General features: G+C 43.6%; 1 protein-coding gene across 2 annotated transcripts in view; it reads left to right on the top strand.

Annotated features, from left to right (window-relative positions):
* Positions 1-25,059, top strand: part of CACNA2D3 (calcium voltage-gated channel auxiliary subunit alpha2delta 3) — a 698,701-nt gene that overhangs the window by 250,048 nt on the left and 423,594 nt on the right. For both annotated transcript variants that reach the window (XM_056853929.1, XM_056853938.1), the window contains one exon: positions 6,630-6,689. In XM_056853929.1, the coding sequence (XP_056709907.1) occupies positions 6,630-6,689 (60 nt within the window). The remainder of the gene's footprint in view (positions 1-6,629; positions 6,690-25,059) is intronic.

Genomic DNA, 25,059 nt, shown 5'->3' with positions numbered 1-25,059 from the left:
TTCCCAGATAAGAGACCTTTAGAGAATACATAGCTTACACACTACCAAGCCTTTAATTAAAGCTTGGGTCCTCCTTTTTACCTGATTGTGGATGGTTGGGGTTTAAAGAATCCATTAAAAAGGCCAGACTGGGGGACTGGACATTCTTCAGTCCAGTGGGCAGTTTCCTCAGAGCCCTCCCTCCTCCCCACATAGCTACCACAGATATCCCTCCTATGATGCTGACATTCTCCTTCATATTCTGCCCCTTGCTTTGAAACTTTCCCAGTTATACTCAGCAGTGCCTGTACTGCTTGCCCTTACTGTCATAGAGACAATATTTGCATGAGAATTACCATGTAACTCACCAGTGTTGTTCCTTTATACATGCCTTATAAGAACATCATAGGGCACATGGAGACAATTCATTCATTGTAGGTAAGTGTGAATTAGACATCACACTTTGCTTTTCAAGTGGGCCTTTTAAAAACTCCCACAGGTGCACTTCAGAAGAGTGAAGCCAGAGTACAGCTGTTGTCAATAATTGGGGGCTTCCATTATGGGTGGTGAGGGCAGGTTTTGCACCACTGCAGTGTCATTTACTCAGTGAACTAAGTAAATGTATCCTTGGTAACTATAATACTGCATCTACAAAGAAGCTGGCAATTGACACCCATACATAGAAAATTCAAAATTACTAGTTCTCCAAGTGCTGAGTATTTTATCATGGAATGATGACTTTTGTTTTTAATATTAAAATGTTGCAAACTGACATATGGCTTTTATATCCTTGTCTCCAGTGAATTTAAGAAATTTCTTCCATTATACTCCATCACTGTGGAGATTCCAAAGAATAAAGTTGTAAATTTGATGTACAGTTTGCATATTTGGATACAATCAGGGAAGCTCTAGTAATATATAATCATTAAGGTTTAATCTTGATACTAGTTTATCTTCCCTTCATCTTTTTTCATGTTTCCTTGTACCGCTCTAAAGTGATTGTTCATGGCGGATAGGGCTATCCATGGGTACTAGTCAAAATGAATACTAGTCATGATGCATACCTATTTTCTCTAGTATCAGAGGAGCATGCTATTATATTAGGTGCTGTGGGAAACAGGCAGGATGCTGCTGCAGTTGTCTTGTTTGGGGGCTTCCTAGAGGCACCTGGTTGGCCACTGTGTGAGCAGACTGCTGGACTTAATGGGCCTTGGTCTGATCCAGCAGGGCTTTTCTTATGTACTTATGTTCCTATGATTCTGACTGATTTGCATCAAACATGCTGGGGAAAAACCTTATGCTGCAGAAAAAAACATCCACAGATCTGCTACACTGCCAACATTCTTTATCCACTTTTTGCTATCAGAAATGCTGTGAACTTCAAAATGAACATTTGAATGTTCATTTATAATTTATAATAATTATACTGTCTTTTTGCATATGAATCAAGCCCTCCATTGTTGGCATCAGTGTTTTTGTTTGAAGTGTAGTTGGAATAGCCAGCTGAGCATCTTTGCACCACTGCAGAAGCTGCTGCTGCACACTTCCTTAAATATGTTTCCCTCTATGCTATCGGTAGGGTTGCCAGGTCCCTCTTTGCCGCTGGTGGTAGGTTTTTGGGGTGGAGCCTGAGGAAGGCATGGTTTGGGAAGGAGAGGGGCTTCAATGCCATAGAGTCCAATTGCCAAAGTGGCCATTTTTTCCAGGTGAACTGATCTTTATCAGATGGAGATCAATTGTAATAGCAAGAGATCTCCAGCTAGTACCTGGAGGTTGGCAACAGTATCTATTGGGTCAGGAGACTGTGAAAGCAGTCAGTCAGAACAGTGTGATGCAGGATGAGAGTCACATGGATGCATAGGGAGTGAGAGGTCTTCTTTCCCAAAGTAACTACAGCACCCATGAAGCAATGAAATAACATGCATGCATCCATTATTTCCAATGTGAACAGTTCATCTTTTTTAATAACAATCACTGAGCCAGGCCTCAGTAATTGTTATTACTGAGGAGTCATCCTTCAACTGAAAATCACTGACAAGAAATGTTATTGTTTTGTGCACTTCAAGCAAATGGCAAACAGCAGACAGGGAGGTGGACGTGGTGGTGGACGAGGAGGAAGCTTTAAGAAAGTAGCATGTGAAAGCACATGGCCAGAGAGAGGGGGATCAGGGTGCAGCTAAACCTCTTTTCTCGCCACTGTGTTGCAGTGGTTAAGAAAGGTGGTTTGGAGCAGTGGACTCTGATCTGGAGAACCAGGTTTGGTTCCCCACTCCTCCACATGAGCAGTGGAGGCTAATCTGGTGAACTGGGTTGGTTTCCCCACTCCTCCACATGAAGCCATCTGGGTGACCTTGGGCTAGTCACACTCTTTCCGCCCCACCTACCTCACAGGGTGCCTGTTGTGGGGAGGGGAAGGTGATGTTAAGCTGGTTTGATTCTTCCTTAACTGGTAGAGAAAGTCAGCATATAAAACCCAACTCTTCTTCTTCGTCTTCTTCATCCTCTTCTTCTTCCTTAAACTGAAACCCAACCTCTGGGCTTGCTGAAGAAATGACGCTGCAGGGTTCACCCACCCTGAACTCTAGCCACTGGAATTCAAGCCTGGCATTTAATTTCCAAACATGCAGAGTCAGGACAACAGGTAAAACTCTGGCAGCTGGTCAGAGCACATCCCTTCCAGGAGCCACAGGTCTGTGGGAGTTAATATGGAATTCCTGAAGCAGGGCTTTGGTACAGAGTGTTAGTCTTTCATGTTTTGAAATGTAAAGCTTTTAATTTTTTATTTCCTGTAGGCATTATTCTGCTTAGGGCTGTCAAAAAAAAAATTCGGTACAGTTTGGATTCGGCCGAATTTGACCCTTGTGGGTTCGTTACGTGCCGAAGTCCGAACTCCCCCGCTTCGGATCCCCGGTAATTCAGGGGGATCCGGAGTTCGGGGGAAAATTCGCCCCCCGCACGCCTTCAGAGGGATTCCCTGAAGGCGCGCGGGGGCCCTTTAAACTGATCTGCGCCTCCCAGCTTGGAGGCGCAGGTCAGTTTAAAGGGCAGCCCGCCCCCCTTCAGCGGGCTCCGCTGGAGAGGCTCGGGCTGCCCTTTAAACTGATCTGAGCCTCCCAGCTCCCAGCCGGGAGGCTCAGATCAGTTTAAAGGGCAGCCCGCGCCTCTCCAGCGGAGCCCGCTGAAGGGGGGCGGGCTGCCCTTTAAACTCATCTGAGCCTCCTAGCTCCCGGCCGGGAGGCTCAGATCAGTTTAAAGGGCAGCCCGCGCCTCTCCAGTGGAGCCCGCTGAAGGGGGGCGGGCTGCCCTTTAAACTCATCTGAGCCTCCCAGCTGGGAGGCGCAGATGAGTTTAAAGGGCAGCCCGCGCCTCTCCAGCGGATGAGTTTAAATGACAGCCCGCCTCCCTTCAGCGGGCTTCCCTGAAGGGGGGCGGGCTGTCATTTAAACTCATCTGTTTCTCCCGGCCGGGAGGCGCAGATGAGTTTAAATGACAGCCCGCCTCCCTTCAGCGGGCTCCCCTGAAGGGGGGCGGGCTGTCATTTAAACTCATCTGCGCCTCTCGGCCGGGAGGCGCAGATGAGTTTAAATGACAGCCCGCCTCCCTTCAGGGGAGCCCGCTGAAGGGAGGCGGGCTGCCCTTTAAACTGATCTGAGCCTCCCAGCTGGGAGGCGCAGATCAGTTTAAAGGGCAGCCCGCGCCTGAAGGGGGGGCCGAATTGGCCGAATTTATTCGCGAACTCCCGAACTCGCTGAATTCGGCCCCCCCGGTTGCCCGCCAGATTTGAGTTCGGAAATTCGGTTGATTTTCAGTTCGGACCGAACCGAATTGACAGCCCTAATTCTGCTATGCCTTATACAATCTGATGCTCTCCTCTCAACCGCCACTTTCATTCTGCTGAATTCCTTATCCTCATGAATATGTATTGTTTTCCTCACCTTATCAAATGTCTGATAAAAAATGTTTATTGAGGGTTACAATAATTTCAGGGCTATCCTTCTGGCTCTTCAGATATTGCTATTTAATATAGTATTTTGTAAATTTAGGAAAAGGGATGACATATATGTCAGAGAGAAACATATCAAAGAAAGAAGAATTTGCCTCCTGCCTCTGCCAAAGTCATGGAATTTTGGAGAACGCCTCTTTTCTTGTTTCTACACTAAATCTAAGATAAGCTTTATGCCCTGAACATAGTGATTACTTATTGTTGTTTGTTTTAAACCCATAGCTACCAAAACAAAGTATACCAAATGTATGATGTTGATGTTCTTGAGTATTCATGAGAGTACAAAATATTCAAGTAACAGGATGCCTTTACAGGAAATTTTAAAGGTTGCATTGAGTGACTGACGTTATGACGTGTGTTTGGTAAGTGACATCAAGTCACTTCCGACTTATGACAACCCTATGAATGAATGACCTCTGAAACATCCTATTGTTAACAGACTTGCTCAGGTCTTACAAACTGAGGGCCGTGACTTCCTATACTGAATCAATTCATTTTTTCTGCAGCCTTCAACTTTTCCTAGCATTTTTTCCCCAGTGACTCTTGCCTTCTCATAATGTGACCGAAGTATGATAGCCTCAGTTTAGTCATTTTAACTTCTAGGGAGAGTTCAGGCTTGATTTGATCTAGAACCCACTTATTTGTCTTTTTGGTGGTCCACAGTATCTGTAAAACTTTCTTCCAACACCACATTTCAAATGAATCAGCTTTTTTCCTGTCAGCTTTCTTCACTGCCCAGATTTCACACCCAAGCATAGCATGAATTATCTTGACCTTGGTAACAGCAACATATCCTTATACTTGAGGACCTTTTCTAGCTCCTTCATGGCTGCCCTTCTGATTTCTTGATTGCAGTCTCCCTTTTGGTTGATGTTTGAGCCAAGGAATATAATTTTTTTAAACAATTTAAACTTCTTCATTGTTGACCTTAAAATTTGTGTAATTCCCCAGTAGTCATTACTTTTGTCTTCTTGATGTTCAGCTGTAATCTTACTTTGGCACTTCCTGCTTTAATCTTCATCAGTAGTCGTTTTAAGTCTTCACTATCTTCTGCCAGTAATGTGTTATGCCATCTGCATATCTCAAATTGTTAATGTTCTGTTGCAGTTGCAATTGTCATGCTTCTTTTTTCTTGCAGTGTTTGCAAGTTGACTTAGAGATTATACACCTGTTGCTTAGATCTGCCTTTTTCTTGAACAGTTAGTTGGAACAGAAAAAGGCTAGATTAATTGTTTTTTAAGAGTTGTGATTGACCTTCTTACTTTGCTATATCAGGTGATCTCATATGCACCTGCCGATTGGCTATTTGCACTTATGTTGCTTATTTAGTGGTAACCATATGACCATGATAAATCAATGAAAGTTAAGATTGATATTTTTCTATAAATAAGCATTCTTGTGACAAGAAGAAGAGGTCAGATCTCTTGGTGGGATTTTGGGTAATTTGGACTTTTAAAAATATGTAATCCATAAAAGCAGTGAGACAAAAGCTGAAACCTGGTTTGTTTTAAAACTATCATTAGCTATAATATGAGTAACCCATGCTAGGAACGTTGATAATTTTAGCATTCATTTCTACAGTATTTGTGTGGTTAATTCTTTTGTGCCTTTATTTTTTTCCTGTCTTGTTCAATAAAAACAATCTTTTCTTTTGTCAATAAAATATAAAAGTTTATCCAGGTGTCCTGCCTGGTTTGGCGGTTAATAGTTGGAAAGAACATAACTTTTGCATTAGTGGAGTTAAAGGCAGAAAAGTTTCTCTAATGTGATAAACCCTGGAGATCTCTGTGGCTAATAAGTTTTTGTACAAGCATAGCTTTGAAAATTGTCTACAGCAGAGTCTTTGTGAGGGTGTGAGGGAGAATCTCACGCTACAGTTCCTTCTACCAATTTTCACTCCAACTTCCTTTAATCTAATACAGCATCCCTTATTATATGTTTTGTATATAGATTGAAGAGACAGGGAGATAAAATGGATCCTTGTCTGGCCCCTTTGGCAACTGGAAACCATTATGTTTCTCCATATTCTGTCCCAACAGTAGCCTCTTGTCCAGAGTACAGGTTGTACATCAAAACAGTCAGATGTTTTGGCACACCCATTTCTTTTAAAACCAACCATAAATTTTTATGGTCCACACAGTCAGAATCTTTGCTGTAATCTATGGAACACAAGCTGATTTTCTTCTGAACTTCTTTTGTATGCTCCAGTAACCAATGTAAAATTTGCAATATGATCTCTAATGCCTCTTCCTTTTCTGAATCCAGCTTGAACATCTCATTGCATGTGTGTGAAGAACCTTTGTTGTAATATTTTGATCTTAAATTCATGTGCTGGTCCAATAGTTGCTGCAGTCTTTGACATCTTTTTTCAGAATTGAACATTGTTATGACATTGGGGGGGTCAATTTGGATGGTTTTAACTGTCATCATCATCAACGGTCATTGTCCCTGCTGCAGAGTTGTCATTTATATTTAATTTAAAAATCACACAAGTATGGTAATCTGTGTAGTCATTGAAAGAAGAGAGTAATTTTTATGGAACTGAGCATATACAGCTGGGTTCACAATTACAATATTAACAGTTTACCAAACAGAAGAGCTTCTGGAATTTCTAGAAAGTAATTCTGTTTTCTTCTTCTCTTTTTAGCGCCTTGTTGAAGCTGCAGAAGAAGCTCATTTGAAACATGAATTTGATGCTGATTTACAGGTAGATAGAAATTTATATCTTTACTTATAAATGAGTATGTGGAACTATATTTAGTAGTAAAGAGTCTGGCACCTTTGCCAACAATGAAAGTATCAGAACCAGGCCTTCCACAGACAAGGGGGCTCTTCAGGTATGCAAAAAAAAGGGGGGGGGAAACTACAGAATAAAAGAAAGAAAGAAAGAAAAAGAGAGATGGAATCAAGGGAAGCATGCACAGAGCTTCCAAGAAGTCCTTCATTCAAGCACTGCCTAGGTTTACACCTGTTTTGTTTAGCAACAGTGCTATATTATGTGCCTTCCAATTATAGAATGGACCTTTAAATGCAATAATAGATAAGCAAGTCAATTTGAAGTCATTCACTTTAACTTTGCAATTATTTTACAGGCTATGTACCTGCAGCTTGCTGCAAGATCTAGTAGGTGTTTTCTTACCGTATTTAATTAACAGTGTAATCCTAGACTGACTGAGGTCATTGGGCTTTGAATGTAGTACCTCTGAAGAGTACTTCACCATAAATTTCCTATTTTAGACAATACTTTCAAATGCTGAAATTAGTGATATGATCCCTTGTTTCAGTGTACTGGCAAGAAATTACCTTTCGGGTGATTTCATTGTAGATGGCCCTGAAACCCAATGTGACATTGTCTGTGTAATGACTTTGGTCTAAATCACTGATCAGAGTATACAAACCTTTCCCTATATCCTAAAATGTTTTCTTAGTGTACATTCTTCATCTCAGTGTGTTTCACTATTTGATGCCGATAAAGAGTAGGAGTGACTAATGTTGACTGTTTAAACATTTGGTTGGGCTAAATGAAATTTATTTAAAACAAAATGATGGATGTAGTGTCCTTAAACTTTAACAGTTTGAACAACTATTGGATAGTGGTGGCTGGACAACACCAGGCCTTTTTGAGTAAGAGACAGTGGGTGAAAACGCATGGTCGCTTTATCCTCCTTTAATCCCTGTTTCAGCCAGGATTCAGCCTTGATCGAACGAATGCGTTTCGCCTAATGCGCATTTGATCCTGGCTAAAACAGGGATTAAAGGAGGATACAGAGGCCATGCGTTTTCGCCCAGTGAGTAAGGGGATGCATTGCAATCCAGTTTCCGACATGATTTTGACTCTGCCTTGGCCAACTTGATGGATGTTCTCAGTGCTTAATAAATATAGTCCTATGTCTATGGATATTATTTCTGATGATCATGTCTAAAGAATAAATTATTAGAATTGTGACTTTGCTGACAGGCTCACAGAGATACTTGCATTCAGACCTGTTGGTGTAAGTGTTGGATGTTGGTATGTGGGAACTTATCTGTCAAATCCTAGGTATTTTCAAGAATTGACTGAGACATTTGATGGATTTTTAGTGGCATGTAGGGCAGTAGATTAGGAAATGATGAGCATTTTATGTTTATTGCATTATGCATTTGACACCCATGATGAACCTAAAGGGTAAGGCATTCAACAAATTTTTAAAAATTTAATCAATTTGTATACAATTTTTATTAATATCTAACAAATAGTCTAAAGAATTTATACGAAAATTGGAGAAAAAGAGGAATAGACCACTGGCTCAAGAGGAATGCACGAACAACTTCTTGCATGCATTGCAAGTATACATCAGTATACAACTCCCCATCTTCATTGCAATGCTCACTTGAACCACATTAACCTGGCAGAATTAGGCTGCAATCCAGAAGGGTGAGGGACTGAAGCTCCTTAGGAGCCGACGTAACCCCACGCTGGCATCTATGCCACTTTACTAAGGTGCAAAGTGGTACCTATGTTGAGGTGGGGGCAAACACACCAGCATTCGGGAGCTGCAGATCTGTACCAGCCTGCACTGCCAGCGCAGCCATGCCAGCAGGGAATTCCCAGAAGGGAAAGCCCATGCTGGCATGGGGGCATTCCCAGGGCATTCCCAGGAGTGAAGCTGATGCGAGTCAGGTTCCAGACCCTTTCAGCCTGGGAACGTCCCTTGCCACTGAGGTGTTGCTATGCCACCTTTTTTGGTGGCACAGCACCATTATTTTCTATGGTTTTTTTTTTTTTTTTTGCCTTTTCCATTTCCCCCCTTTTTAATTTATGTTTTGCAGCAGGGAAGCCTCTGAGGAGGAAGTGCAGCTGCGCCACTCCCAGCCATTGCCTAACTGCCCCCACTTCAGGAATGGGCTGTTAGTCTTTAGATGTAAATGAGGGTGAGCATCTGAATTCTGTTTGTTGAACCAGTTATTATGTGGGACGAATTGTCTGCACCTAAATCTGGCTGAAACCTGAAACAGAGTAAATACATCAGTTCATTTCCCAGGCAAGGGCTAAAAAGTGATGTTCTCAGTCAATCTAATGAAAATGCTTTACAGGGTTAATACAGTACAGACCCCCACAACCCTAGTATAAGAATATTTAGAGCTAGTATTAAGGAGCTGTGAAAAATTCACAGCATGACCTTCCATAGTGAAGGTCTCTTCTCGGTTTTTTTTAAAGAATTATCAGCACTCAAAATGGAATGCACAAAGTCCTTCAGCTCATTCCTGCTTTTGAAATTTTCTCCTATTTCTTTTTCTGGACCTCATGCCCAGAAGAAACCACATCTATTGTCAAAGCAAATCAGAAGCACTTATAGAAGACATTATTAAATATGCATCTGCACCACATGTCTGTTCCCATTTTCACAACCCCCTAGGTCTTCTGAGACAATGATGATATTAGTGCTGTTAGGTTAAAAGCCATTTGTGTCAGCAGCATTAACAGGACAGACTAATCTCTGAACAGGCCTTTGTTGCTTATTATTGCCATGGTCCATTAAAACAAATCAATTGTTAATCCTGGCTTCAGTGACCCCACTGCAACCCCTTCAGGAAGATGGTGGTTCTTATATATAAACCTTATAATACCATCTGCTCCAAATAAAATAGTGATCAGGAAGGATGACACTGTATTTTAAAAAGAGGATAGGAATAGGTGGGATGGACCTGGGTCTTCTAATAGTTTCACTTTGGAGTAGGACTTTGTGGAACTATTATTCTTTGTAGGAAGGCCTCCATTCAGCAGAGTTCTCCAGCAGCAATTTGAATGCCTTTTCATACTATTTACAGATATATGTGTTTCCATTTTATATATTGCCATTCTGGACCAAACAATCAAGGCTTCCAATAAAACCCTGGAAGTATAATTTTAAAAAACATTGCAATAAAATTCCAAGACAAATACATAAATAAATATTGAAGTGGGGTGGGGAGACATTTGGGATCTATTTTATTTTGAGAGCCAGTGTGGTGTAGTGGTCAAGGTGTCAGACTAGGGCTTGGGAAACCCAGGTTCAAATCCCCACTTATACCTTGTAAGCTTGCTGGGTGGCCTTGGCCAGTCACACACTCTCAGCCCTGTCCCTGGCTAATATTTGGATGGGAGACCTCCAAGGAATGCCAGGGTCATGACACGGATGCAGGCAATGGCAAACCACCTCCAATCGTCTCTTGTCTTGAAAACCTTACTGGATCTCCATAAGTCAGCTGTGACTTGGCAGCAAAATATATTTTTTGTTGTTTTAACTGAATATGTTTTTAATTATTATTGTAAGCTGCCTTAAACCATGAGTATATATGTTTAAATAAATGAATAAATCAAAATACCTGAACACTCATACATACAACCTGTCAAGGTAGTTCAAGCACCAATATGAAAACACAGAGAAAGTGAAAACATATTAGCTAGAATTCTCCAAAATTATCTGAAACAAAACCACTGTCACCATCTTTCTGGGGGAAATGTCGCTCCCACAGTTGGTTCAAGAAATGGATTGGCAGAAGACTGCAGAGCTGTTTCTGTAAGCAGTCACTTCTACAAAGCCTTGATGCAGTTTTAGTTTTTTAGAAGTTAATGTGTAACCAGTTGTCTCTGTGTTTGAATACACATCCTTTCCTAAACCACACAGTGAGGAGAGCCTGCATCCTTATTCAGATACACATTAAAATGTGTCTGAATGTACATCTCACTTGTATTTCCATTTTGCAATCCCACAAATGATATGTGTATAAGCCTGCTTGTGTGCACAGAATTTCATTTATTGTCTACTCAGTTCCTGATGAGTGATTCTCTGATGTTATAACCCAGATATAACTCACTAATGTGAGCTGCTAAAGGTGTGCCTTATATTCAATTTGTGATATACAGCTGGGCCCTGGGGTATGTATAGGATTTCTTCTCCTGTGAAAATGCAAAAAATAAAAGGGAAAAAAGCAATGGCTTAACCATGCAGTTCTGATCACTTAAGGGCACATAGGTTTTCTTAAGAGGGAGCAATGTTTTCTGCCAATTCCTTTCTACTACTGCAATCCACTTACTCCCTCTCTAATGTTCTTTGGGGTGAGGAGAACATCAGCTTCCTGGGGGGTTGCAGTTGGAGGAAGGAATTGATGGAAATCACCACTTTCTCTTAAGAAAACTCAAATCTCCTTAAGTATTCGGAATGTGGCTGGAGACAGGCCAATATAAATAAAATCATAACAGTTTTCATTGTCTCTGGAGAAGCAGCAAATTAGGTAAATGACAACCAAAGGTGTTTGCTCTTCATTTTGCCAATCATAACTTCCGCAACACTGTATCCTTCTGTTGCAGTTTATGACCCACCATATTTAGTCACAGATACATTTATATCCCATAGTGTTATTAGTTTTTCCTCAAAGAATTTCTTATCAATAGAACTTCTAGTTCAGAATTATGATCCTTGACAGAGCGTTTGAACTAAGCACAAAAATCTACAGTGAGAGGCATAGGTAAAACTGCCTGTTATTTGCAAGAAATAAATCAAAACAGTAGATAGGATTGCCTATCTCACTAGAATCAAACACAGTGTGTTTGATTAATGTATGAGCACCACTTCCAGTGTAGCTGGATTTAAAGCTTTAACAAGCTGCATTTGGCATTGAGAGATTTTCAACAGGGGCTAGAAGTCAATTGTAAGATGCTGGTGGTAGCTGGGTTTTCTAAACCTTTTGATTTATGCTGCTGAGGGTTGCATTATTGTTGCTGTTGTTTTTAATACATCTGGAGTATTCACCGAGGAATTAGTTCTCAAGTAAAAATGAGGAAGCCGAAGAGGTCCATTTCAAATAGAATCACTCATCTAAAAAAAATTCTAAAGCTGCTTCAAGTATGGCCCTGTGTGCGTCCTCTCCAGGTCTCACTGAGAATATAATGTATTTTGTTGCCTGAAAAGACATGGGGATGACTCACAAATACACCTAAATCACTTTTAAGAATTGTAACCCTTTTAGTCTTGAAAAGGCCAAGTGGATGCCCTATTCAAAGCCTGAGTAGCACTTAAACAAACAGCTTTAATTTAAAGGAGATAAAATATGTAAAAATGTGGGGGCTAGGCATGATCCCACTTCTCCCTTTTATGCATCCCACTTCCACTGCCCTGCATACATTATCTCTACTTTGTTTGGTTGCATGAAGAGGCCTAATGCACGGTGAACAATTTGTATTGGCTATGGCCTTTTCTTTTGTGAGGTTTATCTCTCTGTGACACAGTGGGGGTTACCACACTTTGTATTCCCAGCGATGTATTAAGAGTTTGAAAATGTTATAAAAAACATCGCTTTAAAAGGGTTTTTGGATACCACGGCTTATAAATGGTTGGAAAACGTCTTCACAGCTAAAGGGGCCAAACAAAGTATGAACAGTATTTTTTATAACTTTTTCAAACTCTTAATACATCGCTGGGAATACAAGTACGGTAACCCCCAGTGATACCTTTCCTTTGTCTTGTTCTTTGTTCATTTGCGACATTCTGTCAGTGAAATGTCCAAGCTCTGAGCAGAATTTCTGAAATCACTGTGGTCTGAGTTTTACCAGTCAGCCTATTTGCATACTTGTCAGGCTGCTATCTCGGTTTCGTTATTGCCTCTGTCTCTGCGCTGTATTGTCTGCCCCCCAAGGTCGCATACCTAGGCCTGGGAACTCAGCTCCTGGGAAACTGTATTCAGCCTGTGCGTGTAATCTCCCGCCTTTCCTGCCTTATAATATCTCCCAGCTAGTGAGCCTCTCATAGCTGTCATTTTATTCGTTTGCACTGTATGCCTATTTGACCAGTAAAAGCCATCTGTTTGGACTCTATACGACTTTGTGGTGATTTCTGGTTCTGTGGGCCAAGGGCTGACATTATGACAGCTATCACTTCTCTTCACCATTCTACTAGCCAGGCTGGAGCCCAGGGGGGTTCGCCTGCCACTTGGATGGGAGCTGTGCAGCTCTCCAGGTGATCTACACCCTGGAGCCCTTCTCTGAGGATCCTACTCTGTTACAAGACTTAATCGCTGAACTTTTCCGGACGACCCGAGAGGTTTGCCGCTTGAGGGGACTGGTACAGGAACAGTGGCAATCTCTTAAAGGACGTCTCTGGATGTTAACGTCGGAGGATACTGATGCTCGTCTAGATCTTCAGGACTTGGATCAATTACTGGACGATGCCCGATTGGCGACTGAGGATTTACAAATATTAACTGGACTTTTGGATAATCTTATTTCTCGAGAAACTCTTTCTACCATGGCGGGAGCCCCGCCGGAGGGTTTTTCCCTGATCCCGGATGCAGCCAGCTGTCAGGCTGAGGCCAAGCGAGTCGCTATTAGCACCGCTCTTCTCCTTGTGGAATGTACAAAGGACACCCCGGTAGCCACCTTGGCTCAAGTTTTGACCTCGACTTTTGGAGCCGAGGCACCCGCACTGGCGGTCCGAGTACAACCTCTGCTGGGCGGGGAACCCGACCCCCTACTCGCACTCCTGGAAACAGAACTTTTGCCGCGCATTACGGCAGAGACTGCCCTAAGACTTGAGAACGCCGAAGTTCTTGCGGATCAGGAAGCCGCCGAAGCGGCTAAGGTCGCAAGAGAGAGAGAGGCTGCAGAAGCAGCCAGGGCGGCTGCAGCAAGGATTAGGAATCTGGCGAACGTGGACACGCGCCCCAAGGACAATGTACTAGGGCTATCGGGTCTGTCTTATTCCCCGGCGTTTGTCCCGTCGCGCGCGACCCAACGCGCACGCCGTTTGGCTGACCGACGTCGAGACTCAGGAGAGTCTGAAGACGAGGATTTATATGGGGATAGCTCTCAATGGGCCACAAGCTTCCGGACCAGTAAGCCTCATTTTACTGGTGGCCCAAGTGAGGAGGTTCATCTCTTACGAGCCCAGAATCGGGAGCTCTCCGACCGTGTTGATCAACTCCAGGAAGTAATGGAACTTATGCTTCAAGAGAACAGGCAATTACAACAAACCCTGATAGCTCAGAGACAGCCCATTCCGGGTCAGGGGGTACCCGTACAGCCACCCGCCAATGTGCCTGCCCCACCCTTGCCTCCTGGAGCTCCCGTTGCTCCTCCGCCCGGACCACCCGTGCAACCACCCGCTAATGTGCCTGCTCCACCCTTGCCTCCTGGAGCTCCTGTTGCTCCTCCGCCCGGACCACCCGTGCAACCGGGTCAACCTGCACCCGGCCCTTGGAAGCAACTCAAATTGAGGACTACGTATGACGGATCTCTCGAGACGTTGCCTTGTTTCTTGCATCAAGTGGACAGTTATATGCGAGAACAAGGACAACTTTTCCCCACGGAAGACAGCCGGGTGCGTTACGTAGCTTCCCTTCTGACAGGTAAAGCGGCTGACTGGATGGTCCTCCAGTTTGACACCCGCTCTCGTGCTATTCGTTCCCTCAACAACTTCATGACTGCCCTGAGAAGGAGGTTTGAGGACCCCTTCCTGGGGGAAAGAGCCAAAACGGAACTCTTACAATTAAAACAAGGCTCTGCTACAGTTCGAGAATTTGCCGATGAATTTCAACGACTGGCAAGTAAAATTGTAGGTTGGCCCGAGACCACCCTGATCCATCATTTCAGGGAAGCCTTGCATCCTGACATTCTGAACTGGTCTTACATGCGAGGCGATCCCGATACCCTCGAAGACTGGATCCTATTAGCCGAGGAAGTGGAAAGCCGCCGACGCTTCATTTCTCTCGTCCGTCAAAAGCACAAGGAAAAAGGCACCCAAAAGCCTCAACCCAAGGCACCACTGCTCGTCCCACGAAATCCCCCACGTCCGCCCCAGGAACGTGAAGCCCGATTTCAGAGGGGTGCCTGTCTTACTTGCGGAGAAATGGGCCACTTTGCAGCCGTTTGCCCACGCCGCCAGGAAATATTTCGTCCCAGCACGACAACCCGTGCCCGAGGTCGTCCACCACGCAGAGGCACCGCGGCCACCCGCAGCGCAGCTCCGGGAAGACCCACACCCTCTGCACTCCATGCCGGGGACCCAGCCTCCCTGCCTACTACCAACGACCCCGCCGGGTCTCGGATTACAAGTGCCCCATTGGGGGACGATTTTCCCTCTTCGGATGAGGAAAATCCTTGGATTTCTCCAGCCTTAAACCTGGAATCTCCCCTCAACTTGTCAAAAAACGGCTCCGGTCTGTGGTGAATGGAGCGTCTCCACAGACCTCTCAGGATCTTCCTATCAAACCGAATGCTCCTACCAAAATCAAAGAAGTGGACTCCACCGTCTACGTGGATGCAGTTTTACAGCAACTTAACGGTGGCCCACAAATCCCCGTCAAAGCACTAATTGACTCCGGTTGCTGTCGCACTCTCATAAGCGAAACCACTTTTGCTGCACTCAGAGCCGACTCTGAGGCTTTACCCGCCCCCGTCCAATTTGCCCAAATGGACGGAAGCCATTTCCAGGGGGGTCCAGTTGATCACCGCACCATAGGGGTGGCAATGGGAATTGGTTCCCACTGGGAACAAATAGACTTCACTATAGCCCCTATCCGATTTGAAGTGGTCTTGGGAATTAACTGGATTAAAGGACATAGTCCCAGTATTGATTGGGAAACAAACACTATCTCCTTCGCTAGTCCCACCTGCGACCAGCATCGGCAAAACTTTGCTCTGCTATATCCGCCCGTTCCAGCATTAACCTCTACTGCCCCAGCACCACCGGCTCTACCCGCTGTATACCGGGACTTTGAAGATGTCTTCGACCTTAGGGAATGTGATGCCTTACCCCCCCACCGGGCCTCAGACTGTGCGATTGAAGTGGTAAAGGACTGCACATTAACCAAGAGTAAGATTTACCCTATGAGCGCTTCCGAGCGCACTGTCCTCCGGGACTTTTTGGACAAAAACCTCGCCAGAGGGTTCATTCGCCCTTCGAATGCCCCAAACTCGGCCCCCGCGTTTTTCGTCCGGAAAAAAGAGGGCGACCTTCGCCTGTGCATTGACTTCAGAAAGCTCAATGCGGTTACCCAGACCAACGCCTATCCTATCCCATTAATATCCGATATTTTGGGACAATTACAGGAAGGCCGTGTGTTCTCTAAATTAGACTTGGTGGAAGCTTACTACCGAGTCCGTATCCGCGAAGGGGATGAGCACCTCACTGCCTTCTCTAGCTGTTTCGGAATGTATGAATTCCTTGTGATGCCGTTCGGATTAAAAGGGGCCCCGGGGGTCTTCATGCAACTCATCAATGAAATCCTACATGACCTTCTATATCGTGGGGTGGTGGTCTACTTAGATGACATTCTCATTTATTCGAAAACTATGGACGAGCATGTGGCTCTGGTCAGGGAAGTTCTGCAACGCCTGCGTAACCATCAACTTTTCGCAAAACTAGCTAAGTGCGAATTTCACCAAAGCAAACTCACGTTTTTGGGATACATCATCTCCCACCAAGGTCTTCGCATGGACCCCGCCAAAGTCCAAGCCGTCCTCGATTGGACTCCCCCCACCAACCGGAAGCAAGTACAGCAATTTCTGGGATTTGCAAACTTCTATCGAGGATTCATCCCTAACTTCGCCCAGGTGGCTCTACCCATTACGGACCTACTGAAAACTAAGGGAAAAGTAAGCTCGGCTGCCTTGCCCTCCGCGAAAATCCTATGGACTGAGCAATGCCAAGCCGCCTTTCTGGCCCTCAAACGCCTCTTCACTTCGGAGCCGGTGCTACAGCACCCAGACCCAAATCAAATGTTAATTGTGCAAGTCGATGCTTCCGATGTAGCCATGGGAGGGGCTCTCCTCCAGCAAGGACCGGATGGTCTTCTTCACCCTTGCGCTTACTTTTCAAAAAAATTTGCGCACGCTCAATTAAACTGGCCCATCTGGGAGAAAGAGGCCTCAGCAGTTCATCATGCACTGACTCTATGGCGACAATTCTTGGAAGGGTCTAAAGTCCCCTTTGAGGTTTGGACCGATCACAAAAATCTAGCTGCCCTCACGGGGTCCCATAAGCTATCGGCGAAACAACAACGGTGGGCGGAGTTCTTTGCGCAGTTCCGTTTCACCCTGAAGCACGTCCCTGGGAAGCAGAACGTTCTTGCGGATGCCCTCTCCCGTTTACCACAATATCCGGTAAAACTCGAAAGACCCACCAACTCTCTGTTCACCCCTATGCAACGTGGGGCTCTACCTATGCTGGCTGTGCAAACTCGATCCCAGCATCAGCACACCTTACCCAACGTACAAGCTCCGCCAGCCCAACCGGCTGCCCAGCCGCCACCGCAACAAACCGGAGTTCCCGCCCTTCCTACCCCTCCGACCGCCCAGCCGCCTGCAGTCTGCGCGCCGCCGCACGTAAGCACTAGCCCCATAACTGTTTCTAAGATCTCCATGGCCGACGGGGGGGCCCCCTCCAAAATCCCCATCTCCGAGTCCTTTTTAACTGTCCTTCGGGACCAGTGCCTTTTAGAACGTTCCGCTCATACCCTACCTCCTGGTGTTTTGGAACAAGGAGGATCCTGGCACAAGGACTCGAAATTGTATGTCCCCAAGGCTCTCCGGAAGGACGTTTTACATTTAGCCCATGGAGCCAAAACAGCTGGGCACTTTGGGTTTCTGAAAACCCTTCACTTATTGCGCAGACAGTTCTGGTGGGGGGGAATGCGTTCCGACATTGACTCCTTCATCCGCAGCTGCCCCGTTTGTGCCGCTGCGAAACGATCGCAGGGCAAACCCCCGGGACTGCTACAACCTCTTGAAACGCCCAGCAAACCTTGGGAAGTGATTGCTATGGACTTCATGACTGATCTCCCTCTCAGTGGGGGTAAAACTGTGTTGTGGGTTGTTACTGATTTGTTTTCTAAGCAAATACATTTGATTCCATGCGCAGGGATCCCCTCTGCTCAGAAACTGGCCCGCCTCTTCGTGACGCATATCTTTCGTTTACATTCGTTTCCGCGTAAGATAATTTGTGACCGCGGAAGTGGTTTCGTTTCTAAGTTTTGGAAAGCTTTCCTCAAGTTGGTGGGAGTGGAACAAGGGTTGTCTAGTGCATACCATCCTCAAACTGATGGTCAAACTGAACGTGTCAATGCTGTACTTGAATGTTATTTACGCTGTTATGTTAACTACCACCAGGATAACTGGGTGGAACTGTTACCTTTAGCAGAATATGCCTACAATAATGCCATGCATCAATCCACAGGTTTTAGCCCATTTTTTGCTGTGTATGGACAAGATTTCAGTCCCATCGCTCCTGCAGATGATATAGAGGGGGAGGGGAACCCCGACATTGCCTCCTGGGCACACGCCCTCCGTACCACTTGGCCCTGGCTCGTTAGCAACCTCGACCGGGCCAAACGTAAATACAAAGCGCAAGCTGACAAACATCGCTCCCCCGGGGGTGATCTGCAAGTGGGTACTTTGGTTTACCTTTCCACCAAAAATCTCCGTTCCACCCAACCGTGCCATAAGCTCAGTGCTAAATACATTGGCCCTTTCCCCATCACCCGGGTCATAAACCCTGTCACGGTGGAACTGGCTCTCCCCAAATCCTTGAGGCGTGTGCATCCTGTTTTCCACATTAGCCTCCTCAAACCCCATGTTGCTTCTCCACAGTGGCATCCGGACCCACCTCCTGCGCAACCCATCATGGTGGGGGGGGAGGAACACTTCGAAGTCTCCAAGATCCTTGACTCCCGTGTTCACCATGGCAACCTGCAATATTTGGTCCGTTGGAAACATTTCCCCCCTGCCTATGACGAATGGGTACGCGCACGGGATGTCTCCGCCCCCGACCTCGTCGACGCCTTTCACATTGCTTACCCAGATAGGCCAGCCCCCTTGCGAACTGGGAGGGGGCCTTGAGGGGAGCAGAATGTCAGGCTGCTATCTCGGTTTCGTTATTGCCTCTGTCTCTGCGCTGTATTGTCTGCCCCCCAAGGTCGCATACCTAGGCCTGGGAACTCAGCTCCTGGGAAACTGTATTCAGCCTGTGCGTGTAATCTCCCGCCTTTCCTGCCTTATAATATCTCCCAGCTAGTGAGCCTCTCATAGCTGTCATTTTATTCGTTTGCACTGTATGCCTATTTGACCAGTAAAAGCCATCTGTTTGGACTCTATACGACTTTGTGGTGATTTCTGGTTCTGTGGGCCAAGGGCTGACAATACTGATTTCCTATATAGCTGTAAGCTTAATCTTGCAAAATAATTGGTGACTTTCACACTTCCCAATGTTGCCAGAGACCTCATAAAAATTAAGTATTATGGCTATTTGAACTGTGAGTACTAATATAAATCTATAAAAGGGCATGCTAATGTGCAGCTGTCAAGCTCTCCATGTGAGTAAAGATGAATTTTTAAAATTATAACCATTCAATACTGGACCATTAGAAATGCAAGACCCTAGAACAGTAAGATGCCCTAAATTAATCTTCATAATCGTTGGCAAGGTTGAGAATAATTGAGACAGTTTGAAAGGAATAGTGCTTGCATGTGGACATCGCAGGTGTAATTTACCGGTCATGATTTTTTTTCGGGAAAAGGATATGGTTTTGAGATGCTAACCCTGAAAGGACTTATCTGTGCTATGCCATTACTACACATTTATTTTAAACCATCCTGAATTTAGAATACTTCTGGCCTATGACATCTTCATCATGCACCATTGGGAATGAATGCAGCCCATTAGCTTCCATGTTAAAAACAATACAAACATGAGAAAGCATCAAAGTACAGCATAACAATATTAACATTTTAAAAGCTGTAGACAGAAACCCTGCATTAATCTCAGAACTGTGCTACTTTGGTTATAAATGTGAGTGGTGTGTAGACTGTCTCTATTTCTCCGTATGGGAGGTTTTTAAAATTTCTAGCAGGTGATTCTTAAAATCCCACACCTCAGCATATTTCAGTGGTTTAAATATAAGAATTATTATTATTTTAATCCTGTTGAGGTTGGCATTTGATAACTATGGTCTGAGCTAGGATGGGTTTGTTTCAACTGATTATATTGGTTGTTTGTAGGTATATCAATCTGGTAGTTAGTGTAGCACACTAAGACTTTGGATGCATTCAATTCCCCACTGTCATGATATTATTGGGGGAACTTGGGCCAGTGATACATTCTCATCCTTCACCTATTTTTATATAGTTGTTGTGAGGGCAAAATGGAAATGAGGAAACTTGAATGTTGCCCTCAGATCTTCAGAGGAAATTTGGTATCAAAATCAAATAATTAGGGCTGTGCATATCGGTAAAACCTGAACCGAAAATAAACTCAAAAATAAATTGATTTCCTGTGGTGGAGAGGGTGACCCCTTTGGTGCCCCTTAACATTGCACCCCCTGTCTCAAACTTTACCAAACTTTGGGGTTCTTGCAAAGAGAGTAGTCAAATAAACCCAAACCCAATTTTTTTAAAAACAAATAATCCTTTTAGAAAATTCTTTTTGGCATTTAACATGTTTCCCATGTTACAAATGAAAGTACATGAAAGCATCATTTCCCCTCACAAGTTAACTGTAGCCTAATTAACATCTACTTTCTCACACATTTTATGCTGCCTTCCCTTCAAGGATCTCAGGGCTCCCTCCTCCTCCATTTTACCCCTACAACAACACTATGAAGTATATTAGGCTGAGAAAGAAGGACCACCTCAAGGTCATCCAGTGAAATTCACATCTTACTGGAGTTTTGAACCTGGGTCACTCAAATCCTGATCTAACACTAGGATTGCCAGCTGGCACCCATTGGGAGTAGGGGGAAGAGACATGTTGATGTGACAGCATGAGGTCACTTCTGGGGAAAAGCTCTCTAGAAATCACTGGAAATTCTATGGTAAAAGTGGCATCTTCATTTGGCAGTTAGATTCCATGGAAATCAATGGGCCTTAAGTCATTTATTGAGGATCAGAAAGGCAAAATTCCTGCAGCCAATCAGTCCCTTTGCTACATAGTTGAATGTTTCTGATCATCACATTTGGCACGTAAAAGGAACAAGCACATCCCATTTCTTACTGTGAAACATCCTTACGGATTCTGCTTTCATTACAACGTAACGTGTCTGCAAATGGACTCCAGCAGGATGGCATAAAACTATATTGTGTGAAATAAGTTATAATATCATAAATGATGATATCACTGTGTTTTCACACAACTCTGATAATGAATATGGTGGACATGACCTTAGCTATTGGCTGCAGAATGTGAATTTCAAGCCCAGATTTAATATAAGCTTTCATATAACACCCTTGGAATATAAAAAAAGCACAGCTTTGGCCTATTTTGCTATCTATAGTACTAGACAATGAGATCAGGAAATCTGTTAAAGTGTCTTTCCAAAAAAGAGGATCTTAGACTAACTCTTGTGTTATTTCCTTTTATTGCCTGCACATTTATTTAGATAGAGTTTCCTGATGGAGTTTCTTTGAAGGGAAAGTATTAGCCAATTTCTGTAACTGATTAGCGCTTGTCCAAGCTCTGTTTTCTATTACCAGATAGTCAGATGGATGTCTTCTTTAACTTTAGAAAGCAGGCCATGTTTCTATTGATTTTGTAACGGTTTACTGTTGGTTTACTAGTTTATGGTTAGTCCAGCAATTTTAAGCAGTGCACCATGTATTTGATTGTATCCATGGTAGGCATTGTGCTATTTGCTATTCACCCAGTTAATTGTTCAGACCTTGCTTGTATAGGCAATAGGTAAGCAAGCAAAACCACTCGATGCCATCATTGTGCGAGACCCTTCAAAATGAATTGACATGACACAGTGATAGTGCTTGGTAGATTGTGCTCTGTGCTTTTAGGTCATTACAGCTGTAAATAAGGTACCAGTTAAAAGAAAACTTTGACTTCCCTTTAATTACAATATGCTAATTAGCAACACGTTGCAAGAAAACAATTGAAACTGCTGCTTACCTCTACACTGCATTCAGGCAGTGTTCAAATAGACCTCTTTTAATTCTACTAATATTTTTAAATGTACCAAATGCAAACAAGCTAAATTAATGAACATTTGAAAACTTCTGTGATTTAAGACATTCATTAATTATTTGTGTTGCTTGTTTTTGGGAAAAAAATTACCTCCGTCTCAAAAGCAATGCTTTTAAGTGAGTAAGGAGACCTGAATTGAAATCCCCACTCAGAAATATAACGTGTAAACTTAAGCCAATCATACTCTCAGCCTAATATACTTCATAGAGTTGTTATGATGAAAAATGGAGAGAGAACAACATACAGGATTGTCAAGAGTTGTCCTGGGCCCTGAAATGAACATTCCTTCTGACCCTCCCTCATACCACCCAGACCTAACTCAAATACCATATGAAAATAAATGTATGCACTGTAGTCTCCCCACCCTTCTCATTTGGTATGTATGTATGTGCTTTCAAGCCACAGCCAACTTATGGCGACCTCATAGAGTTTTCAAGGAAAGAGACGTTCAGAAGTGGTTTGCCATTGCCTGCCTCTGCGTGGGCTGAGAGAGGTCTGAGAGAACTGCTACTGGCCCAAGGTCACCTAGCAGACTTTATGTAGAGGAGTGGGGAATTGAACCAGTTCTCCAGATTAGAGTTCTGCTGCTGTTAACCACACTGTCCTGACCTGGATGACCCAGGCTAATCTGATCTTGTCAGATCTCAGCTGCTAAGCAGGGTTGGCCCTGGTTAGAAATTGGATGGGAGACCAAGGAATGCCAGGGGTGTTGTGTAGAGGAAGACAATGGCAAACCACCTCAGTTAGTCTCTTGTCTTGAAAACCCTACTGGGTTGCCATAAATTGGCTGTGAAACCCTGGCCCAGGAAAACTCTGGCCCAGTTGTGCGGTACCAGATGGGCTGGGCCCAGTTGAACAGTGGAGACTGCAAGAAACTGTGGGAGGCACCTCACTTTCCCTTGTATCTCCCTACCCACACTATTTCTTATTTTTCCTTCTCCCGTCAAGCTCCATATTCTCAGCTTTCCCCATTTCTTTCTCTCCTCACCTACCCACCACAACCTTTTATCTGATCCCATCTTGAACTATATTATTTATTTACTTCATATATACTCCACCTTTATTCCCAATAGAGACTCAAAGCAGCTTGCATCATTTCCGTCTCCATTTTATCCTCACAACAACCCTGTGAAACAGATTAGTCTGACATGTGTGACTGGCCCAAAGTCACCAAGTGAGTTTCCACGGAAGAGTGGGGATTCAAACTGGGGTTTACTGGATCACAGTTAGAAATCCTAACCACTGCACAATACTCATTTTTGTGGAGTGGCTATTGCTGAACAGTAGCAAATAGCTGGGCCTGGGTAATTCTTGCAAGCCACCTGGTTGTTGCCTGGTCTGGTCTGATGACCAATCTAAAACAGTCCAGGGAAGGTCCCTTCCCCTGCCTTTAACTGACAGAAACCAAAAATTGGAGGCTGGCGATACTGTTGTGGTTGCCTGGGAGCAGCTACTGAGGGCATTCATTTCTTAAAGTTACAGGTGCTACTTCTATCATATTGGGGGGGAGTTAACCCCCAAAGTTACTTTTAAATATTTTCCTAGAATTTATTTATATTACTAGAAATTTAGAAATCTATGTTTGTAGAAACTTATTTTTCTAGAAATATTTTAAAAGGTTTTTGTATTTTGTATTTTTCTAGAAATATCTATTTCATCTATTCATTGCCCTAGACTCAGAATTTAAGTATCCACAGATGGAGCCATGCTCAGAATTAGATATACTGAAAATTCCTATGCAGCATATACAACACATTTTAATGAATATCTTTATTGCTTAAATGTACAACAATTAATGTGCTGTATTGATAATACATTATTAAACACTTTCAGTATTGTAAAGCGGTTACATATCACAATTTTTATCCAAAGTACACTTTCTTTTGTTTACTTCATAATTTGTTTTCTTGAATTTTAATTTTTCCTACCTCTCAGCAGGGTTTGTTCTTTTTTTTTTTTGCATTTTTTTCTTATAGAAAAAGAAGACATTTATACTTTTAAATCCTGTAACTATATCAAATAGTATCATTTTACTTGCTAAGAAAGTTATAAATTATTCATATTATGCTGATATTAGTAAAAGTTTAGGTTTGGTAGGTTGTATTGCATATATTTCAATTTTCACAAAAACAGAAAAAATGGCTTCCTATAGCTTCAAAATTTCTCAAAAGTTTACATCCAAATATAGCAGTGTATAAATAATTGCTATAATCCTTTTCTAGATCTTGAACTCAGTATTGCTAACAACTAATTCAATGTACAAATAATAACTATAATTCACATTTTCTTTTCATAGTCCTTTGATGTTCACAAACTATCAACGTCATCATGTAGCCATAAATATTGATTCCAATTAACATGTCATCAAAGGTGATATATATTTAATGCAATGAGTCTAATGTAAGTAGTACTAACATTCTGGGGGAAGAGCAGTCAAATAAAAATGTGACTTATAAACACAAAGACCATGACAAGAACCCTGGTTAGCTTTGCTGCAATTTAATGTTAAGTGGCATCGCTGTGTAAGGTGATGCACAGATACAAACCTAATTTTTGCCCACAAGGATTTTTATCACAAAAATTCTCAGGGGGAGGGATGTTTATTTCATATAGCTCACCTTTCTCATTAAGACTCAAGGCAGATTACAGAGTACAGAAAGTGAGAACATGTAACTGTACTGTATGGGACACAAAATAAACAATGCAATAGGGCTAGGAATACAAAATTGAATGGCACTGTTCTCAGTGGGGCAAAATACCCCATTTAAAATTTTAAAAGCCGGAGAAAGTCCTTTGAAAGTCTTTCAGCGGTCACAAAATGGGTTTGGAGGTGCCACAGCAGTGCCTCAGCCACACCGTCCCCAGCCACCAAAAGGTAAGGAATGGGCTATAAGTTAAGAGAGAGTGACTGACCCAAGATAGTTCAGCAATCTTCATGGCAGCATGGGGATCTGAACTAGTGAGGCTATAACAGGAGACCTCCCATTTGTGCCCCCTGTTCCCCACCAGCATATCCAAGGGCAGCAGGAGAAAAATCAGAGGGGAGGAGGAGAATGGGGGGGAACCACTGTTGCCTAAGCACTATGAAAAGCCGGACGTGAC

The sequence above is a fragment of the Euleptes europaea genome, chromosome 1 (genome assembly GCF_029931775.1).
Source record: "Euleptes europaea isolate rEulEur1 chromosome 1, rEulEur1.hap1, whole genome shotgun sequence".
NCBI classification, from domain to species: Eukaryota; Metazoa; Chordata; class Lepidosauria; order Squamata; family Sphaerodactylidae; genus Euleptes; species Euleptes europaea.
The sequence above is the reverse complement of the archived record's forward strand: the minus strand, read 5'-3'. Positions and strand labels throughout refer to the sequence as shown.